At 35.4% G+C, this 23,168-nt stretch overlaps 2 protein-coding genes and 1 long non-coding RNA gene across 8 annotated transcripts in view; 2 read left to right on the top strand and 1 right to left on the bottom strand.

Moving 5' to 3' along the window:
- LOC141378990 (uncharacterized) overlaps positions 1-4,117 on the top strand; it is an 18,185-nt gene extending 14,068 nt beyond the window's left edge. Inside the window, exon 3 of the long non-coding RNA XR_015516390.1 lies at positions 1,136-4,117. This is a non-coding gene — a long non-coding RNA (uncharacterized LOC141378990). The remainder of the gene's footprint in view (positions 1-1,135) is intronic.
- The window catches only part of col9a1c (collagen, type IX, alpha 1c), a 61,221-nt gene extending 55,480 nt beyond the window's left edge, over positions 1-5,741 (bottom strand). For all 6 annotated transcript variants that reach the window (XM_087295275.1, XM_087295273.1, XM_087295272.1 and 3 more), the window contains exon 1: positions 5,647-5,741. In XM_087295275.1, coding sequence (XP_087151401.1) covers positions 5,647-5,663 — 17 coding nt within the window. In that variant the 5' untranslated portion in view covers positions 5,664-5,741. The remainder of the gene's footprint in view (positions 1-5,646) is intronic.
- Positions 5,742-16,975: 11,234 nt separating this feature from the next.
- Positions 16,976-23,168, top strand: part of fam135b (family with sequence similarity 135 member B) — a 78,423-nt gene continuing 72,230 nt past the window's right edge. Inside the window, exon 1 of the mRNA XM_087295277.1 lies at positions 16,976-17,223. The gene's annotated coding sequence lies outside the window, so the exon portion shown is untranslated. The remainder of the gene's footprint in view (positions 17,224-23,168) is intronic.

Raw genomic sequence — 23,168 nt, forward strand, 5'->3', positions numbered from 1 at the left:
ATCCATCCATCCATCCATCACTAATCTATCCTTCTTTCCCCCATCAATTCAATCTATCCAGCCTTTCCCCCATTAATCTCAGTAATTATCATCCATTTAATAATTCACCTATTTAAATATCCATCCATCCATCCATCCATCCATCCATCCATCCATCCATCCATCCATCCATCCATCCATCCCTAATCTATCCTTCTTTCAACTATCAATTCAATCTATCCAGCCTTTCCACCATTAATCTCAGTAATTATCATCCATTTAATAATTCAACTATTCAAATATCTATCCATCCATCCATCCATCCATCCATCCATCCATCCATCCATCCATCCATCCATCCCTAATCTATCCTTCTTTCAACCATCAATTCAATGTATCCAGCCTTTCCACCATTAATCTATGTATTATTCGTCCATTTAATCATTCACCTATTCAAATATCCATCCATCACCAATCTATCTTTTGTGCCACCATCATCAATTCAATCTATCAAGCCATTCCATTTCTATCAGCTGACATTTTGCGCATATCATCCCTAAAAAAGATCTTATAATTGCCTTACAGATATCAGAAACTGACACCCACTTTATATTAAGTGGCCTTAACCAATAAAAGTGGGACCAAAATCTGAAAAGGACGCCTTGAGAATTCAGAGCCGTGACAGCACTGAACTACGAGCACAGCACAAAAAGACTTGGCCTACGCATGCGTTGGTCGATCACAAAACTTGGCAAGCCGTCTGCCCATCACGCATCATGCGCTCAAGTTTTCTGACACGGATTAATCAAAGATATCTGCCTCGAAAGGAGGATACACACACCACAACTTCCCTGATCAGCTCTTAGCTCTGTATTGTTTTATAAGTAGTGTGTTTGCTTAATTTTTGTAGTTAAAGAATTAATCATAACAGTATTCATTCGAACTTTTGCATCCTTGAAAAACCACATTATTTATTCCTTAAAATCTATCCCAACATTAAGTAAAGCTTTTATATGTAATTCTGTCTTCATGTTAGCACTGTCAAAACGACTCTCTCTCTCTCATCCTCTTAATCTCACTCCCTTGACAAACGGTTGTGCTTTGCAAGCAATTGTTCTATTATACTAAAATAACAGCTTGTATTTTCCATTTGCAGCTGTTGTGAAGAAGACAGAATAGCGAAACAGAAGGACGAGGGTGCACAATACAGACCATTACACAACTTCGAATCTGTGATGTATCACGGCCACAGAGTGTGTTTGGATGGACAACGAGTAATACAAGATAGAAAATGTGCTTATGAAGGGAAATATCTCATTGTAATGTAAAAACTAAGAATTGTTGTTGTGTGTGTGTGTTTGTGACAGATATGGCAGTGGCCCTTGAGCTGTCGTGGCTTTAGTGTGTGCGTCAGATTCCCTGGCAAGTTCCCTAAACACTCACAGGGTTTTAATTAATGTATTCCCGACCTCACTCATTTTCTGCAGGGTTCATTAACCTTTTAAGACGTTTAAGACTATTATGAATAGAATTATTTATGGTGAGCTTGTAAATTTACAGTTTTACTGGCAACCAAAATTCCCAGTAAGTTACTGTAAATTTTTCAGTGCACTACTAAGGAACATTTACAGTCCAAAGAAAAAAAAGTTCATTAGTGTATTCATTAGTGTGAATCATTAGTGTAATACTTGTACACTATTTTTATTTATTTTATTTATTTATACAGGGACAATGTACAACATAACATGTTGTGCCAGAGTTAGCTATAAAGCTAATTTACATATGTTTTGCGGCTCATGTTGATTGAGTCAGATGTTATATAAAGCAGTTCTCCCTCAGTTTGATGTAGTTTTACCATGTTGTTGCCGGTCACAAATCTCTTGTACTGTGATTAATCAGCAGCCTGTGATTTCCGCAGCGTTTCCTCAGACGGGGAATGACAGCTGTGGGTGGGAGATATTCCTCTCCGCATGGATTATTAGTTTGTCAGCCATACCAAATCCAAGATTTAGATAACCTCACCTCCTAATCCGAGTGTCACCCTCATTTCAAATATCCAAATCCAATACAAATTAAGCATTCGCACTACTTGTAAATCAAAACAGTACTAAAAACTGACATCTTTGATTAATCGGTGTCAGAAAACTTGAGTGTTTCTGATGTTTTGAGATGAACACGTATACCAAAATGATCTTGCATATGGTAACATTTGAATATGATACTGCTCATATGTTATTAATACTACAGAAATCCGCCGGGTCTTAAAAAGTCTTACATTTCAAATTTAGGTTGGCGCAATAGCCTAGTGTTAGTACTTCAGGGTGTCCTGAGTTCGAATCCTGGCTCAAGGACATTTCCTGTCCCTACCCTCTCTCTCCCTCTTGGCTTCCCGTCTGAAATACCAACCCAGGCTCATTCTAAAAACGTAGTCATGTGAACGTTTCTGGAGACTGCGAATTATGTAGCTGGAGGTACAAATGCATTTAACTTTTTAAGCAAACGCTAATGGGGAGGTATGACGCCGTTCCTTTTGCCGCTTACAGGCAGACGCTTACCTCCATGTGGAGGGCTTTCCCACTAGAAGCAGTTTGTTCAGTTAGCTCGTCGTGTACGTCAGCGGACTTGAGATGCAGAGAGGAGCTGACCATGATGACGACAACCAGGTTCGAGTCCGGGGAACAGCGGTTCCAGAAAGCAGGTAAGACAAAAACAGACTCCAAAAAAATAAAATGAACGAGTAAACAACAGGGTGAGAATGTGGTAAAATCCGAAAACGTAGTAAAAATCAGACGAGGGCTTATCAATTACTGGATGATTTTTGTAAATTGTTGGTTGGGTTTAAGGAAGTAAGTGGGTGGGCGGGTCAATCGGTAAAATTGGTTGGCTTTAGGTTAGGAGGAGGCTGGGTCAGTTGATTGGCCAGTCGCACAGTCAATCAGTCAGTCAGTCGGACAGACGGTCATTCGACAGTGGCCTCTGGTGGGTTTACGCGAGAACATCGGGTGCGAACGGCACTCGCGAGAGACATTTAAGATGCAAAAAAGCGCACACAGCATCGAGGATTCACAAAAACTCCCAGGACATATTTTGCAGCCTCCAGAAACATCCACGGGACTTCGTTTTAAGAATGAGCATGCGTTGTGAAATACTGTCCTATCCACTTAATAAAGGCAAAATGGCCAGAAGCAAATCTTTAAAAACATAAATAAAAAAAGTTTAGACATTAAAAAGGTCTTAAATTCGCTGAAATATTGACTTGTAGGTCTTAAAGGAAACCTGTCTGTCTGTCTGTCTGTCCGTCTGTCCGTCTATCTATCTATCTATCTATCTATCTATCTATCTATCTATCTATCTATCTATCTATCTATCTATCTATCTATCTATCTATCTATCTATCTATCTATCTATCTATCTATCTATCTATCTATCTTTAATCAAGTCAAGGCCTGAAAAGCAGTTTTTTAACAATACATTTACAGGTTTTCCATTGACTTTCATCTCATCAAAATCCCTAAAATATTTCAATTAACTGGCTAACATATGGCCTATAAAATATTTTAAGCATGGTTTCCAAACAATCACCCTGTAATCCATGGGACATCATCAGATTTTGTGTTCAGACGTGTTCTGAACTAACTGGAGCCTTTCATCCAGACGCTGAGGGAAGTTCCTCCTCAACTTTCATCTAAACTATAATTAAAAAGATGCTTTAAAAATGTGTATGTTTGAAAAAGAGATTGCAAAGACTTTTTATCAAGCACAAGCCTAAAAATCTGTCTTTTGCACACAAAAATTATGTTTGATGTAAGTTCAAATTACTTATTAAAATTAGCTGAAACAACACAATTATTGAGTTTTTTGGGGGGTCAACTTAATTGTTTTATGTTCAATCTTCATATATATTTTTAAAACACAATAAATTAACTTAATTCCTTCATGTTGTAAATTATTCCTGACATCACGTTTTTAGGTCATTGTAACTAGTTAAACTAACTAAATCATGTTCTAACTTAATTTGATAAGTTATGCGAGCTGTTTTAAGTCAGATTAACATAATATATGAGCTGAAACAACACAATTTTAAAGTTTTTTGGGGCAATCAACTTAATTGTTTTATGTTCAATCTACTTAAATTTGTAAAAATAATAATAATAAAAAAAAATAATAAAATAAAATAACTTAATTCCTCCATGTTGTCAAAAAGTATGATCAATTAGTCCAGCCAGCACATGTTTTTACTTCATTGTAACAAATTAAACTAACTTAATACTGTTCCAACTTAATTTTACAAGTTTCACAAGCTGATTTAAGTCAGTTTAACATAATATATGAGCTGAAACAACACAATTATTGAGTTTTTTTGGGGGGTCAACTTAATAGCTTTATGTTCAATCTACTTAAATTTGTAAAAAAAACAATACTTTAACAATTTCGTCAGGTTGTAAAATGATCAATTAGCCCTGACATCATGTTTTTGGGTCATTGTAACTAATTAAACTAACTTAATCATGTTCTAACTTAATTTAATAGGTTATGTGAGCTGATTTAAGTCAGTTTAACATAATATATGAGCTGAAACAACAGAATTATTGAGCTTTTTTGGGGGTCAACTTAATTGTTTTATGTTCAATCTTCTTAAATTTGTTAAACCCAATAAATTATTCCTTCATGTTGTAAAAAAAATTATATGATCAATTATTGCTGGCAGCATATGTTTTTAGGGTATTGTTACTAATAAACGAAGTTAAGCCGGTTTTAACTTGATTTTTTAAGTTATGCAAGCTGTTTTAAGTTAGTTTAACATAATATATGAGCAGAAACAACAGTTATTGAGTTTTTTTTGGGTCAGTCAACTTAAGTGTTTTATATTCAATCCACTTAAATTTGTAAAACCCAATAATGAACTTAAATTATTTATGTTGTAAAAAATTATCCGATTAATTATTCCTGACAGTATGTTTTTTGAGGTCATTGAAACTAATTAAACTAAGTTAATCCTGTTCTAACTTAATTTAAGTTACGCGAGTTGTTTTAAGTCAGTTTAACATAATATATGAACTGAAACACAATTATTGAGCTTTTTGGGGGGTCAACTTAATTTTTTTTGTGTTTAATCCACTTAAATTAATAAAAACCAATAAATTAACTTAATTCCTCCATGTTGTCAAAAAGTATATCATCAATTAGTCCTGGAAGCATATGTTTTTAGGTCATTGTAATAAACTAAGTTAATCATGTTCTAACTTAATTTTATAAGTTAAGCAAGCTGTTTTAAGTCCGTTTAACATAAGTTCAATGGAGTCATAAGGTTAATTTAATTCAGCTTAAAAATTTTATGCATTTTAATTTTTTTTTTTTTACAGTGAACACATCGATTGTGTGGAACTAAGCATTTTTTTACAGTGTAACGTCAACAGAATGACACAAGATCCTGCTAAAGATCCAATATAAATGCTTAAAACACTAAAAAGAGATTTAAGTTTGCATATCCAGGGTGAATTCAACATTAAATGCTCAAGGAATAAAGAAATTATCTTCACAACACTCTTGGCACACAACAAAAGGTCAAAGCAACTCATTAGAGGCATATATCCCCCCTAAAAACAACCTCGAGATTAAGATCTTATCCATATCTTCCACAAGGACCACCAGTGTTTGAGGTCTTACCTGAAATGAGGAGCCATGTTTTCTGAGAGTCTGAAAGGATGCAGAAGAAGGTCTTCAGCGGTGCCCACGGCCCTCTCTGACTGAGGACGACCTGTGCAGACGATGCCAAACCTTTGGGACACATTAAGGGTATTTTGCGAGGGCGACCTTCCTTGGTTCCGATTGGCTGGGAGAGTTCAGAGGAGGTGGTGGCAAAGCTTTTCTTTTTTATGACTAATGTTTAAAGGAGATGTTGAGCCTGAGGCGTTACGAGCACCTTTTTTCATTTCTGCACAGGAGCTAATAACACATGTTGAGCCGCGGTAATTCTGCTAATGGGAAGCCCAACTGCAGGGAGAGCCTGTCATAAACATGCTTAGATTGTGTGTTTGTGAAAAAAAAAAAACTATATTCAGCATCCCAAGCTGGATGACAGCCATTATTCAGGAATCATACTTTAAACCTTGCGGTTGCACAAAGGTTGCGTATGCATTTTGAGTTGAGTTGGTGGAGGATTCTGGGAAGGTTGTTGTGTGGTTCAGTTTGACTGAATCTGGGCGAGGCAATTACTGTGAAGCCTTCTGCTTCGTTATAGTGCATTTTATTTCGAGCACTGATTGTTGGAGAGAATCTGTACCCTTAAAAAAAAAAAAAAAAAAAAAAGTTCAAGTAAATCCACTTAATTTGTAAAAACTATCAAGTAAACTTAATTGATTTGTGTTGGGTTAACATGAATGAATTGTGTGGACTCCAGCACTGAAAAAAATATGCTTCACTGAAAAAAGTGCTGCAGAACTGTTGCAAACTATTTATTTGTGTTGAATTTAAACAAACAAATTAAGTTTAATAATGATCAACTTAAATTGTTTGTTTAAATTCAACACAAATGAATTGTTTACAACCACTTAACACAAAAAAATAAATGAGTAAGTCCAAGGAATCATCTTTGAATATTTTTTTCAGTGTAGATGTACTTAAAAATATAGTGCATAATTTTTGCATCTCTTTTGAAGCAATTTTTCACATCAAATTTAAAGCAATACTACCTAAAAATCTTTACTTTGGTAATGTGTAAATGTTTTTTGTATCCTCGCAAATGGTGTTGCTCAAATTTATTGGTTGGTTAAGCAGTTTTTGTATGCAAATTTAAGCTATTTTTACCATTGAAGTTCTGTTTACATAATTACAGCACTGTAAAACTCCAAAAGTTAAGGTAACTCAAACCATTTGAGGACACAGATTGCAACAAACCTATTTAAGTTTAAAAACTAATCCTAATGAGTGCTGTGAACTTAATTCATTTGAGTAAACGAAGCAATTTGAGCACAGCAAAACCCAATAGATGAAGAGAACTCAAACCAACTGAGTACTGTAAAACCCAGTAAGTTAAGGCAACTCAAATCATTTGAGGAAACCGATTGCTACAAACCATTTGAGTTCAAGAATCTAATCTACACAATATTGTGAACTTACTCCATTTAAGTAAGTAATGAGGTATTTAATTATCTTATTACCTTCAACACTGAGTTCAAAACTCTTTTGTCGTCAAACATTCAGAGTATTAGTATGGTAAAGATTGAATCGAGTCCAAACAACTTAATCCTCTAGTCTCTTCAATGGTTTGGTATTGCTTCTAGCACACACACGAAAAAATAGAAATTGTCTATTCATAACTCATTCGTTTTGAGTTCTGCATGATAAAATCAGTTTATGGGTTACCATAACTCTTTTCGTTGAGTTGAAGTAACTTTTAAAAAATATATAAGTTAAACTCACTTAATTTAGTGATTTTCACTGTCAGGTTTTACAGTGTAGGAGTTTGTTAAGGTAGAGTATAAGTCATATCATTTTGTTAACAGTATGATTTGTATGACCTAAATTAAATAAAACAAATAAAGTGACCACATTTTCATTCTCATTTTCAGTATTTGTCACTTTGTTATGGCTGTTTGAATAGACAGGGTTCCACACAATTCATTCAGGCTGTCCCAACACAAATCAATCAGCTTAACACATTTAAGTGGATTGAACATAAAACAATTAAGTTGTCCCAAAAAAATCTCAAGGATTGTGTTGATTCAGCTCATTTTAAATAAGCAGTTTGAACAAGCAGTAAAATCCTTTGTTGTTGTTGAGTGTGCACACACTAAAAATGCTGGGTTCCAAACAATTCATTCATGTTATCCCAACACAAATCAATGAAGTTAACTTAATCGTTTTTACAAATGTAACTAAATTGAACATAAAAAAATTAAGCTGTCACAAAAAACTTAAGAATTGTGTTTTCAACTCATTTTCACTAGTTTAAAAACAAGCTTATTTTATTTGAGTCTATATCATCTATCTATCCATCTATCTATCTATCTATCTATCTATCTATCTATCTATCTATCTATCTATCTATCTATCTATCTATCTATCTATCTATCTATCTATCTATCCATCTATCTATCTATCTATCTATCTATCTGTCTGTCTGTCTGTCTGTCTGTCTGTCTGTCTGTCTGTCTGTCTGTCTGTCTGTCTGTCTGTCTGTCTGTCTGTCTGTCTGTCTGTCTGTCTGTCTGTCTGTCTGTCTGTCTGTCTGTCTGTCTGTCTGTCTGTCTGTCTGTCTGTCATATTGTAAAACTAATTTCTTCCTTGAGCATCTTCTTGAATTCACCTTTGATATCCAAACTTAAACTCCTTTTAGAGTATTGAGTATACAAGTACACCCCTCACAAATCTCTCATTTAAATTATTATATTCTATAGGAAGCTTTTCAATATTATATATGTGCATATACATTAGATAAGTCAGTACTGAAGCCAAATCTGGAGCTTCTTTAACAAAATAACATGAAAACTGTCCAAAAATAGCTTGAACAATCAGCAAAAATCATTTTTTGAGTGTATAGAAAACACACACACACACACATGTTTGTTTTTGTGAAAAGTGGGGACATTACATAGGTTTCCATTCATTTTATACGGTCCAAACCATATATGGTATTGCCCTCACCCCAACCCACCCCTAAACCCAACCATCACCGGAGACTGTGTCAGACTGTGACAGCTTTACTCTCTGATTAAACTCATTCTGTAGGATTTATAAGCATTTTGAGAAATGAGGACGTCACCAATGTCCACATATTTAACCCCCTTTAAGACCTGTGTCATACCCATGTCATTATACAGATTTGTGTCCTGATATGTCACAAAAACATGCACACGCGCACACACACACACACACACACACACACACACACACACACACACACACACACACACACACACACACACACACACACACACACACACACACACACACCTTCCAGGTCTTCTAAGTTTTGTTTAAAACCCGCAAACTGATTTTATGTGAAAGTTTGCAATCATTTTTGTAAAAATAAAACAACCCAGCATTTCATTTAAAGAGCGCACCAAAACTTCTACAATAAAAGAACAGGATGGACGATTTAAAGCAGAACTTTTCTGCTAAATTCTGTGGGCACATGATACTTGTGTCAAACCCACTGATGACTAATCTTAAGGAATTGTATAATAAACCTTAAAATATGTGTTTAAGCATTAAAAAAATAAGAAGACAAGACAAGAAAAGCAGCAGCAGCTAACAAATCCGTGCCAATCTTCTGTTAGACAACCCGATGACTAACTGTGAGGGATGTTGAGGTATAGAGCTAACAGATGGGTCACATTGCATAATAAAACCAGATAAAGCATTTTTATGTTTAAAACAGATTAGTCAGACTCGTTTTAGCTTACTGGATTAAATAAATAAAGAACAATATTTAATAAAGAGAACAAATAAGAGGAATGCTTTGAAATGCAAAATAAAAGTCTTGCCTCGCAGCTTTGCCCGCATCACAAACTACTGACAAAAAAGAAATACTGACATGAAAACGGGTGTAAAAAAAAAAGTGACTTGCTCACAGGCTTGTCATGACTTCTGTTACATCAAATGTGATGTAATTTATTCCTTACAAGAGGACTTGGGGTATATCGCCGTAGGGCCCGGACAGAATCTGCATTTCATCTTATACAGGATATATAATTCAACAGCTTCACTCTTCGCCAGATTAAAGTTTCAAAACTGGTATAAAGGGATGAAAGAAAGTGTGTGAGGTGGTGGTGGGGGGGGGGGAAGAAAGTGTTGAAAAAAGTTATAGGAATGGTTAAAATGGAGAAATGCTGAAGCAGGCATGGTGTCCTCATAAAACACATGTTCGGGCTGACATGGAACATCTGGATGGCTGGTCATTAATTAAAGATTTTAGACACACACACACACACAAAACATTGAGGAATGTGTGAACAGTGCAGAATTACCGTGTCAGGGATTCTCTGGCTTCTGTGCTGTAGAGGAGATACAGAAGAAGCAAGGCTGTTGATATAGATATGCATTTCATTTGGGTGAGCGAGAGCATGTGTGGTCAGTTAGTAGAAAGAGACACCGCCTGAGGCTACGACTGAAATAGTGCACTGACATATTGTGTGTGTGTGTGTGTGTGTGTGTGTGTGTGTGTGTGTGTGTGTGTGTGTGTGTGTGTATTATAATAGGTACAACAGTACATACAGTTGAAGTCAGAATTATTAGCCCCCTTGTTTATTTTTCCCCCCAATTTCTGTTTCCCAAGATTTCTGCAACACATTTCTAAACATAATAGTTTTAATAACTCATCTCTATAACTGATTTATCTTATCTTGGCCATGATGACCGTAAATAACATTTTCCTAGATATTTTTAAGATACTAGTATTCAGCTTAAAGTGAAATTTAAAGGATTAATTAGGTTAACTAAGTTTGGGTTATTAGGCAAGTCCTTGTATAATGATGGTTTGTTCTGTAAACAATCTGAAAAAATATGTAATTAAAGGGGCTAATAATTTTGACCTTAAAATGGTTTAAGAAAAAAAAAACATCATTACATTTTTTGGTAACACTTTAGAATAACTATCTGTTATAACTAGTTATTAGACCATTAATAAACTGTTAGTTAACAAGTTATAAATGACTTGTTAAATAAAAGTTAATAGTTTGTTAATTATTTACAACTGTGCCTTATAGATGGCTAATAGATAACTTACAAGCCGTTTGTTGACAAGTTGTAAATGACTTCTTAACTGTATTTTAATGATTTAAAACTATACCTAATAAATTAGTAATAGATCATGAACAAGCTGTTAGTAAATAACTTAATAAAGGCTTGTTAAGTATCAGTTAATAGTGTATGTATGTTATTGGGACGTTATTCTAAAGTTGCAGCTATTCTTCATTTATTAACTGTTAGTAAATGAGGAATAGTTGCAACTTTAGAATAACGTCCCAATAACATGCTTAAGCTAATAACTAACACTTAACTATTATATTTACTCACACTTTACAGATCAGTTGTTCACCCTATATTAACACCAGTGAAACTTTTTTATTAGACCACTGGTGTAATTTTAAATTTTTATTTATTTTGTTTTCATGTTTAGCACTTCATGGGTTTGTATTCTTGCATACTGCTGTACTGCCATGTCATGGTTCAGTATGTGTGTTTCTATACATTAAAGACAACTTTTAACATTTCATCTGTGGAGTTTCTTTGCTAAAACACAGCACACAGAAAAGCCTATAGGTGGAACAAGGTTTAGAAACAAACATTTTATATTTTAAATATTACATCAAATTTCTGTAGCTTGAACTTATTCCATCCATTTGCTGTTCTACAAGGATTCATTGGTATTAGTAGATGGTTAACAAACGATGAACAACTCTCGTCTGTAAAGTGTGAGTAAATATAATAGCTAAGTGTTAGTTATTAGCTTAAGCATGTTATTGGGACGTTATTCTAAAGTTGCAACTATTCCTCATTAACTAACAGTTAATAAATGAAAAATATCTGCAACTTTAGAATAACATCCCAATAACATATACACACCATAACTGATACTTAACAAGTCTTTATTAAGTAATTTACTAACAGCTTGTTCATGAGCTCTTAAAAATTTATTAGGTATAGTTTTAAATCATTAAAATACAGTTAAAAAGTCATTTACAACTTGTCAACTAACGGCTTGTAAGTTATCCATTGCCCATCTATAAGGCACAGTTGTAAATAATTAACAAACCATTAACTTTTATTTAACAAGTCATTTATAACTTGTTAACTAACAGTTTATTAATGGTCTATTAACTAGTTATAACGGATAGTTATTCTAAAGTGTTACCAATTTTTTGAATTTTACTAACCACGCATAAACGTTTCTTTCTCAAAAACACAAACACATACAAACATGCTGCTTAGGTAATATTGTAGCCCAGCTTGTGCTGTTTACAGTGTTTTCACACTTTAGCCATTAATATGTTTTTAAGATACTGAAAACAACACAAATGTCAGTGCATGTCAAAACTTCTCCACAGCCCAAAAACACCCTTAGACCCCTGAGAGCTAAAGATGAGCTAGTTACACCTTTTCACATAATTGGTTTCACATTTTTACGATGAAAATGGACTCAAGATCAACTCTCAGACTTTGTCCGAGCAGAGGTACAGTAAAAAGTCTGCATCTCTCAAGAAGACTTTGATTTCTATGCAAGACGACGCTCCACTCCAATGCGTGGCTGGCCAGTAAAGATCTTAAAGATGAAAAACTAATCAAATGGCCTCCCTCTTCACCTGACTTAAACCCTATTGAGTATCTTTGGGCTCTTCTTAAGCAGAAAGCTTTCAGTCAAGGTAAACAGTATCTTTTTACATTTACATTTACATTTAGTCATTTAGCAGACGCTTTTATCCAAAGCGACTTACAAATGAGGACAAGGAAGCAATTTACACAACTAAGAGCAACAATGAATAAGTGCTGTAGGCAAGTTTCAGGTCTGTAAAGGGTAAGAAGAAAAGTATTAGTAGTATTAGTTTTTTTTATTTTTTTTTTTTTGGTACAGTTAGTGTGATATTCAGAGAAGCAATTGCAGATTAGGAAGTGAAGTGGAGACTAAATAGTTGAGTTTTTAGTCGTTTCTTGAAAATAGCGAGTGACTCTGCTTTTCTGATGCAGTTAGGGAGTTCATTCCACCAACTGGGCAGATTGAGCGTGAGCGTTCACGAAAGTGATTTCTTCCCTCTTTGGGATGGAACCACGAGGCGACGTTCATTCACAGAACGCAAGTTTCTGGAGGGCACATAAATCTGCAGAAGTGAGAGCAGATAAGAAGGAGCAAGGCCAGAAGTCACTTTGTAGGCAAACATCAGAGCTTTGAATTTGATGCGAGCAGCAACTGGCAGCCAGTGCAAACGGACTAGCAGCGGAGTGACATGTGCTCGTTTAGGTTCATTAAAGACCACTCGTGCTGCTGCGTTCTGGAGCAGTTGAAGAGGCTTGACAGAGTTAGCTGGAAGCCCAGCTAGTAGAGAGTTGCAGTAATCCAGTTTGGAGAGAACAAGAGCTTGAACAAGGAGTTGAGCTGCATGTTCAGATAAGAAGGGTCGGATCTTTCTGATGTTATAGAGTGCGAATCTGCACGATCGAGCAGTTCTAGAAATGTGGTCAGAGAAGTTTTTTATTGGATTTTAGTGTAAAGCTGCGGTAAAACTGAATTACGTAATATTTATTATTTTATTTCTTCTTATTATTATTAATTTTAAAAACTTCATCCAATCCCAATATTCAGACTCAGTTGTGCTTTGAAAAAAATGTTTATGAAATGACAGACAGAAGATGAATGAGTTGCGTTGTATATTACCATTATTATCCATAGTTCAAGCTGCTGCATTGCATTATTATGTGATGCGCCAGTTGTATGCTGCACATTTCCGCAATTTCAATTCATCCAGGGATTCTACGCCTACAGAAAACCGCTATTATTTACAGTAAACAAACACACAATCTTCACATACATCATTTACAGTACACGCTTTGAAGGACTCATACCATTCTCTTATGCAATAACGCCAACCTTAGTATTTGTGCTTCCTGCGAGCTGATCCAATCAGGAAGTTACCTGTCCCAGACCAGATGGTGCAGAGTTGGGATAAGCTCATAACACATCTGCACACACCTGCACAGTCTGCCGGGCCTCAGTAAGACCACATTGTTATGGAGCTACCGACGTGAGCTTTTAAACACACACTGAAGATGTACAGTATATGCAGCGATACCGCATCAATATTTGATCAGTACACAGAGTAAGGTGACCTCGCCGAAGCGAAACCTGCATGCTTTTAGTGCACGGCAACAAACATCATGTGTGTTTTAACAACCATCAGAGTGCACTGGGTAACATAAATATGCAACCTGAGCATGACTAGCTCTAATGCTTAACCCTTGTGTGCTGTTGGGGGCGTTTTCATCCACTCTGAGGAGATTTTGAGGCTTAATTTGGACACAACTTTCTCTGTGTTTAAGCAAATGGAATCATTTTTGGTGACAAATCTTATTTTGACACACATTTTGGGAAAATGCTTTGAAAATGTTTAAAACCTCAACAACTCACTCTGGGCAAATTCACTACCCTTTTATTATGTTTGGGGCTGTTTTTGCCCCGTTGACTACCCGCATTTTATTACGTTTTATATATATATATATATATATATATATATATATATATATATATATATATATATATATATATATATATATATATATATATAAATATATAAACTGATATGTAGTTAACACAACTGATTACAGTGCATCTAGAAAATATTCATAGAGCTTCACTTTTCCCACATTTTTTATGTTAAAGCCTTATTCCAAAAAGGATTTAATTTATTTATTTCCTAAAATTCAACACACAATACACCGTAATGACAATGTGAAATTATTTTTCTAAAATGTTGCAAATTTATTAAAGGTAAAAACCTGAAAATCATATGTATGTAAGTATTCACAGCCTTTGCTCAATACTTTGTTGATGCACCTTTGGCAGCATTACATCCTCAAGCCTTTTTGAATAGGATGCCACAAGCTTGGCACACCTGTCTTTGTGAATTTTTGCCCATTCCTCTTTGCATTACCTCTCAAGCTCTATCAGGTTGGATGGGAAGCAACGGTGTACAGCCATTTTCTGATCTCTCCAGAGATCTTCAATAGGATTTAGGTCTGGGCTCTGGCTGGGCCACTCAAGAACATTCACCGAGTTGTTGTGAAGGCGCTCCATTGATATTTTGGCAGTGTGCTGTGGGTCATTGTCCTGCTAGAAGATGAACCGTCGCCCCAGTCTGAGGTCAAGAGCATTCTGAAGCAGGTTTTCATTCAGGATGTCTTTGTATATTTTTGCATTCCTCTTTCCCTCTATCCTGACTAGTCTTCCAGTTCCTGCTGCTTAAAAACATCCCCACAGCATGATGCTGCCACCATCGTGCTTTACTGTAGGAATGGTATTAGCCTGGTGATGAGTGCTGCCTGGTTTTCTCCAAATGAAACGTCTGGCATTCACTTCAAAGAGTTCAATTTTAGTCTCATCAGACCAGAGAATTTAGTTTCTAATGGTCTGAGAGTCCTTCAGATGTCTTTTGGCAAATTCCAGGCGGGGAGTTGCTTCCGTCTGGCCACTCTACCATACAGGCCTGATTGGTGGATTGCTGCACAGATGGTTGTCTTCCGGAGCTCAGACAGAGTGACCATCGGGTTATTGATCACCTCCCTGACTAATGCCCTTCTCCCCTTATCACTCAGCTTAGATGGCCGGCCAGCTCTAGTCCTGGTGGTTCCAAACATCTTCCACTTACGGATGATGGAGGTCACTGTACTCATTAGAACTTTCAGAGCAGCAGAAAGTTTTTTGTAACCTTCGTCAGCAATGTGCCTGGAGACAATCCTGTCTTGTAGGTCTACAGACAATTCCTTTCTCTTCATATAGACGGGTGTATGTCTTTTCAAATCATGTCCAATAAACTGAAGTGACCACAGGTGAACATAGCTGAAACCTCTCAAGAATGATCAGTGAAAACAGAATGTAACTGAGCTCAATTTAGAGCTTCATGGCAAATGCTGAGAATACTTATGTACATGAGATTTTTCAGTTTTTTTTTTATTTTTAATAAATATTTTTAATAAACTATTTTTTTACATTGTCTTTATGGGGTATTGTGTGTAAAAATTTGAGGAAATAAATACATTTAATCCATATTGGAATAAAGCTGTAACAAACATTTATTCATTCATTTTCTTGTCGGCTTAGTCCCTTTATTAATCCGGGGTCGCCACAGCGGAATGAACCACCAACTTATCCAGCAAGTTTTTTTACAGCGGATGCCGTTCCAGCTGCAATGCTGTAACAAACAATTGTGGAAAAAGTAAAGCGCTATAAATCAATTCTGGATGCACTGTACTTTGTACTGAACAGTACTGAAGTTTATTAAGAAGCTCTAAATACAAACTATTTTAAGTTATGCTCACCTAAAAAATTAATACACTACTTGACATAAATGTTAAGGCAATCGGTTTAGGCCAAATAAGATCAAGTTATTACATTTTACAGTGTAGGGTAGGGCTGCACGATTAATCGAAAAAAGATTGTGATCTCGATTCGACCCCCCACACGATATTATTTCAGCTTTTCTACAATTCAGCCAATTATATTTTCAAAGTCAGGAGAAAAGCGTAAAAAGAGGCTGCACAAGTCTTCACATAGACACCTCTAAAGGGTGTTAAAATTGTCATATACTGTATAAGGTATAGTTCACCCCAAAATGTCATATCTGTCTTAATGTAATGACATATTCGCGGCCACGAAATCACGCATGAGCTGACGCACTGTTTGTTTACTACCAAGAGGACATATGTGTGCCTGCCAGTCATATGTACTTTAGTGAACACTTTACTTTAGTGTTTTACCACATGTTTGAGCAACAAAAATAATAATTAAGCTTTATTTTACGCCTATAGAATCGTGAGAAAATCGTGATTTTTTTTTAAGTAAGAATGGCGATTCTCATTTTAGCCAGAATTGCGCAGGACTAGCGTAGGGGCTCTTTAATTTATCATTATAATTATAATCCTATTACAACACAAGCTCGCATTTGTGCTGCTAAAGCTAAACTGTCTCACACTGAACAAAACAAAGATTTATTGGATTTACTACATTACTTTAAGGTAAGTGGTTATTAACAATGTATGTGGGCTGAATTTAAACAAATTAAATTCAGTAATGTTCAACTTAGTTTGTGTATTTAAATTCAGCACCATCGAAATTGTTTGCAAACAGTTAACCTTGAAAAGAATGTAGTAAATCCAATGAGTCGCTTTTTTTCAGTGCGCATGTAAACCCGTATGCACTGTAAACCCGCAAGCATAGTGCATGTGACAACACAGAGAGCATAATCAGAGAGAGAGAGAGAGAGTGGTGCAGCGGCAGTACTCAGGCAGATTGAGCATCATCTCTGGAGGAGGGAGAACGCAAGCGCGCTGCCGCAGCACACAGAACCTGAATGATCGCCATGGCAACAACAGCATCAGTACCAGCAGCATCAGCCGCCGCCGTGAGCCGCTCATGTCAACACTGTGAGCTGCCACACTCACACTAACTCACACACACACACCCTGCCTCTCAACTTAATGACATAGGATCACAGCGGGCGCGCGGATCACGTCTCCGGAGCATCGCTCTGGCAGGTAAGCTGATGGACGGTTACTCTCTTCATTTATCTGTGTTCTTTGTTGTACTGCATTGAGGCTTTTCTTATTGACTACAGTCTTAAACGCTGGCAGGGAAAATCTCCCGGCGCACAGCAAATCCCTGTCAGGAACATATTGGGTGCATATTCTGCCAAACGCAACGCGCCGGCCATCTGGCTTCATCGCATTTCTACACAACAGGCTTGTGACATTGATGTGGACGGTACGTTGTGTGCCGGATGATTCGATTTCGGTTACACTAATTTGGTTGCAGAGAGAGCTAACGTGTGGTTCCAGAGGTCAGAAATAGTTCAGTGTTAACCTGTGTGAGTCATTTGTTGGTTATGTGACGCATGTTTATGGTATGCTGAGAGGAAAAAAGCTTTGGGGTTGAGTGTAAACATCTCTATAGCTGGACTGAACTGGTGGATAAAGACTCCACAAACTTAATGAAGCACATTGCAGTTTTACACTGGATTTACTCCTTTGTTTGTGTGTGTTGGTGCATTTGTAGGGATTTTTTTTTTCTTAATGGAGATGCCAAATATCTACTGATCTAAATGGTGTTTTTTTTGGTGAAGGTCAGTAAATGTGAAGGATTTGGCGAGCTGGACTGCGGATGTCATTTTTGAAATGACGGCCCATGTAAATTCAGCTCATGCCATTTGACTTAGGCTGGCATTTACAGGCCGGTGTGAAAATCTGGAATAATCTGGACTATAAATTGAGCACGAGGGATAATTGCAAATGATTATGAAGACATTTTGAAATTTTCTTTAGAACAATTTTGGTTTTGGTCTAGGGCTGTACAATATAACATTTCAGCATCAATATCGCAATGTGCGCTTCCGCAATATATATATATATAGTGGATATATATATACACATATATATGCAATGTTCAGTCTAAATTACAGTTGGCCAGGAGCTACAGATTTGTATTTAATCACTGCATTTAAGAATATCAAAGAATTTATATGATTAATGCAAAAAAAAAACAAAACAAAAAAAAAAACAGTAGAAATCTTGTCTTGTTTCTTGTTTCTAGTCCAAATATCTACATTATAAAACAAAAACAAGATTATTTCCTTAAAACTCTTAATTTTCACTTATTTTTCTGACAGTGAAAATTAACTAATTTTACTTGGTCTAGAATTTTTTTTTATTATTATTTATATATATTTTTATATTTGGACTAGAAACAAGACAAAACAAAGTAAGAAGAGCATTTTTTTTGCATTGTAATTATGCAGTTTCTGTCCCTGAATACTGTTAGACTCCCCAGAAAACCATCAAATAGTGCTATTCTTGTGAAACTCTATTAATATCTCAATATTTACTGCAGAAAAATAAAATATTGCAAAATCAGATTGTTCTAATTTTGTGCAGCCCTATTTTGATTTATTGACCAATGATGACATTTCTTTAAAGTTTAAAATACTGAAATGTAAAAATGTTTAGAGCATAAAAATGACAAAAAAATTACATTTTTTTTGGGTTTTTTTCCAAATACGTTCAAATGATTTTTTAAGCAAGGTTTTAATTCTATAACATTACATAAATATACAAATCTAGTATAAAATTTACTCACCTCAAGTGGTTCCAAACCTTTACGTGTTTATATTTTCTGTTGAATGCAAGATAAGATATCTTGAAGAAAGCTGAAAACCTGTAACCATTGACTTCCATAGTAAGAAAAACACTTTTCCAACAGGTTTCCAACATTTTTCAAAATAACTTCTTCTGTGTTCTACAGAAAAAAAGAAGCTCATAATGGTTTGAAACAAGGAAATGGTGAGTAAATGATGACAGAATTAAAAATTTTTGGGTAGAATACTGTATCTCTTTAAGTAGCGCATGTCTTCGGACTTTGAAAAGCACCTAAAGGAAACCCACTCCAACACAAGGAGAACATGCAAACTCCACACAGAAATGCCAACTTGTCCAGCTCAAACTCGAACCAGAGACCTTCTTGCTTTAAGGCGACTGTGCTAAGACGGTGGAAGACATGTTATCAAATCAAAATCAAATAAATATTCATATTTTACTCAAACATACATCTGGTAAATACAGAAAAACTTGCTAATAGCTGCCATAGCTTTATAGATGGTGACATTTAAAAGCAAACCTCCGAGTCCTGCAGGGGCCTGAGCATTTTTTGATGTGTTTAACGCATGTGGCCTGGGCTTGCCGGGGGACTAGAAATACCCTAGATGCCAGCACACTGTTACAGATGTGAAACAGCAGATTTTACAGCACACTTCTGATCAGACAGGTTTGTCCACACTGCTTTAGGCAAAATGTCTTGAGGGAATTTTGTAGGTAAAAAAAGATTTAGTCATTGAAGATGATCTAGAATAAGATCAATATAGAAGATTAAGTTCTTCGTTTTCTGATTGATAATGGATTTTGACTTTAGAATTGTTTAATATTTTGAATGCTGCACATCGCCATATTATAGATTATAAAGGTATAGAATATGGATTTTTTTAAAAAAAATAATGATTATAATTATACCTGAATGATCATTTGACAATGAAATCAACTTTGAATCACATTAATAAATTATACAATTTAAATATATTCTTTTTAAAAAGCAGTGATTTTAAATTGTCAAACTATAATTTATTTTTAGCATTTCCAATTGAGCTTTGGTGAGAAAAGATGATTTTTGTTGATGCCCAAAAAAGATGAAAAATTAGTTTTTTTAAATCACAATTTTTGAGTAGTTTGATGCCATAATTTTTTTTTATTAGACCTTTTAAGCAGTTTGATGCCTTAAAAAGATTTTTTTTTTTTAATTGTTACAATTTTTAGGCAATTTGATGCCTTAAAAAGACGATTTTTTTTACATTTTTAAGCAACTTGATACCTTAAATTTTATTTTAAAAATTTCATCAACAAAGATGAAAATTTAGCTTTTTAAAATCACAATTTTTGAGTAGTTTGATGCCTTACATTTTTGATCACGTTTTAAGCAGTTTGATGCCTTAAAAATAAAAACAAAATAAATCTAATTTTTGAGTAGTTTGATGCCTTAAAAATACATATTTTTAATTTAAATCCCAATTTTAAGTAGTCTAACGACTTAAAAAAAATATTTTTAATCGTTTTTTAATCACACTTTTTGAGCAGTTTGATGCTTAAAAAAAGATGAAAAAATCGATTACAATTTAAGCAATTTGATGCCTTAACAAATGTAATCACACTTTTTGAGCAGTTTGATGCTTTAAACTTTATCACAGTTTTTTCATCAGAAAGATGAAAATTTAGCTTTTTAAAATCACACTTTTTTGAGTAGTTTGATTCCTTAAAAATATATCTTTTTAATTTAAATCCCAATTTTAAATAGTTTGATGCCTTTAAAAAATTAATCAAAATTTTTCATCAAAAAGATGAAAAACTTGTTTTTTTTATTCAGAAATTTTGAGCAGTTTGAGCTTTAAAAAGATGAAAATAAATCGATTACAATTAAAGCAACTTGATGCCTTAACATGTAATCACACTTGAGTAGTTTAATGCCTTAAAAAGATTTTTTTTAAGTTTTTAAAATCCCAATTTTTGAGCAGTTTGATGCCTTAAACAGATGAAAACTATAAATCAACAGGAAAAGAATAAATAAATAAAAGTCTTTATTGATTCCTCATTTCATTGTCAGCATAGGAAGACAACTTGCTTTTAGCTGCATGGTTAAATTATTGTAAGTGACCAGCAAAAATGATCTACCATGTTGTTTGCTCAAAACATCCAAGAAAATAGAAATTTCTTGATGGTTAACTTCATCTCCACCCCCAGTTAAATTTCATTTGTCAAGTACTTTTGCTAAGAAATGCATAATAAACATCAAACAGCCCCTAAAGGCCCATTCACACCTGAGAACTTAAAGAAATAGTTCACCCAAAAATGAAAATGACCCCATAATTTATTCTCCCTTCTTGGAGTATATGACTTTTTTTCTGTCTTACAAACACAGTCATAGTTTTACATCTAATCCTGGCTCTTCCATGTTGTGGTGTTGGATAGTGACTTTTATTTTGAAGCTTTCAAAAGTGCATAAATGCATTGGAAAAACTAACCAATTTAATTCAACAGAAGAAGAAAAAAACTCAAGTAAATGATTACAGAATTTTCAATTTTGGGAGAGCTGTCCCTTTAAAGCAGCAGACAAAAAAACAACAGCCCTTGAACCTGTTGTGTCACATCAGTTGAGAGTAAGACACAGTGAAGCTCAAATCATCTCTTCATCATTTGATATTTGATATCTGCATTATTCCTCCCTGTGTGACTACTGATGATGTTTTTAAACATCAACATCTGAGTCAGGCTTGAATGCTGTAATGTGAGGAGCTCTGTGTGTAAACCCCATCAGACAGCATGTGTGTGTGTGTGTGTGTGTGTGTGTGTGTGTGTGTGTGTGTGTGTGTGTGTGTGTGTGTGTGCGTGCGTGCGTGCGTGTGTGTGTGTGTGTGTGTGTGTGTGTGTGTGTGTATGTTGTCAGGTTTTCTGGGGTCTCTATGAGTGGATTTGTAACAGTTTGTCCTCAGACTGGTCTCATGCGGTCCTGTGACTCTCTCTCATGTGATCACGGTAATCTCTTTTCATGATCCCATTGTTCCAGCAGGGTCAAACTCAGACGAATGCTAAATAAATCTTTTACTGGAACCACTGTCCTACTGTCTCTAGGACAAAGAGATGATGAATACAGCACTGCTGCAAAACACATGCAAATTATCCATCTATCCATTTCTCTATTCGTCTATTCTCTAAATCATCTATCTATCTATCTATCTATCTATCTATCTATCTATCTATCTATCTATCTATCTATCTATCTATCTATCTATCTATCTATCTATCTATCTATCTATCTATCTATCTATCTATCTATCTATCTATCTATCTATCTAATGTCTGTCTTTGTCTGTCTGTCCATCAAACTGTCCATTCATCTTGTAATTGTCTATCTATCATTGTCTATCCAATCATTTGTTCACCCATCCGTCCATCTATTTTTATTTCCATCCATCCATCCATCTATCAATCCGACCATCCATCTAGTTATTGTCCATCCATCCATCCATCCATACATATATTTATCCATCTAGCCGTCCATCCATCTATTTATTGTCTATCAATTCTTGTCCATCCATCCCTACATCCATCCATCCAAATCAGTGACTTCTGGCAACTGCCGAAAGTGCGTTCTTGACAGCCAATCAGAATCCATCTTGCTATAATGAGCCAAAGAACCAGCTCACCGTCTGTCCGTTCATCCTTTTATCTGTCCATCAATCCATTAGTCTATCCGTCTATCCATCTATCCATCAATCCATCTGTTTGTTCATCAAACCGTCCATCCATCTTGCAATTGTTTATGTCTATCCATTCATTTGTTCATCCACCCATCCATCTTTATATCCATCCATCCATCCATCTATCAAACTATCCATTAAACCGTCCATCCATCCTGTAATTGTTTATCTATCATTGTCTATCCATTTGTCTGTGTCCATCCGTCCATCCATCTTTAAGTCCATCCATCCATCCATCCATCCATCCATCCATCCATCCATTCATCCATCCATCCATCTAGTTATTGTCTATCCATCCATACATCTATATATCTCTCAATCAATTTATCTATATATCTCTATCTATCCATCCATCTATTTATTGTCAATCCATCCATCCATCCATCCATCTGTCTGTCTGGCCGTCCATCCATCCATCCATCTGTCTGTCTGTCTATCCATACTTTTATGTATCTATCTATTTGTCCATTCATCTATTTATTGTCTACACATCATCTTTCCAACCATCCACAGATTTCAGAGGAGGGTTAATAATTTTGCCTTCAACTGTATGCTTCGTCTCCAAGCTGCCCTCATTTGCACTAAGCCGTTAGACAGGATGTGTGCCAGCGGACATCGCCTTCACCCCTC

The sequence above is a fragment of the Danio rerio genome, chromosome 19 (assembly GCF_052040795.2).
Source record: "Danio rerio strain M-AB ecotype USA chromosome 19, GRCz13ab, whole genome shotgun sequence".
NCBI lineage: Eukaryota > Metazoa > Chordata > Actinopteri > Cypriniformes > Danionidae > Danio > Danio rerio.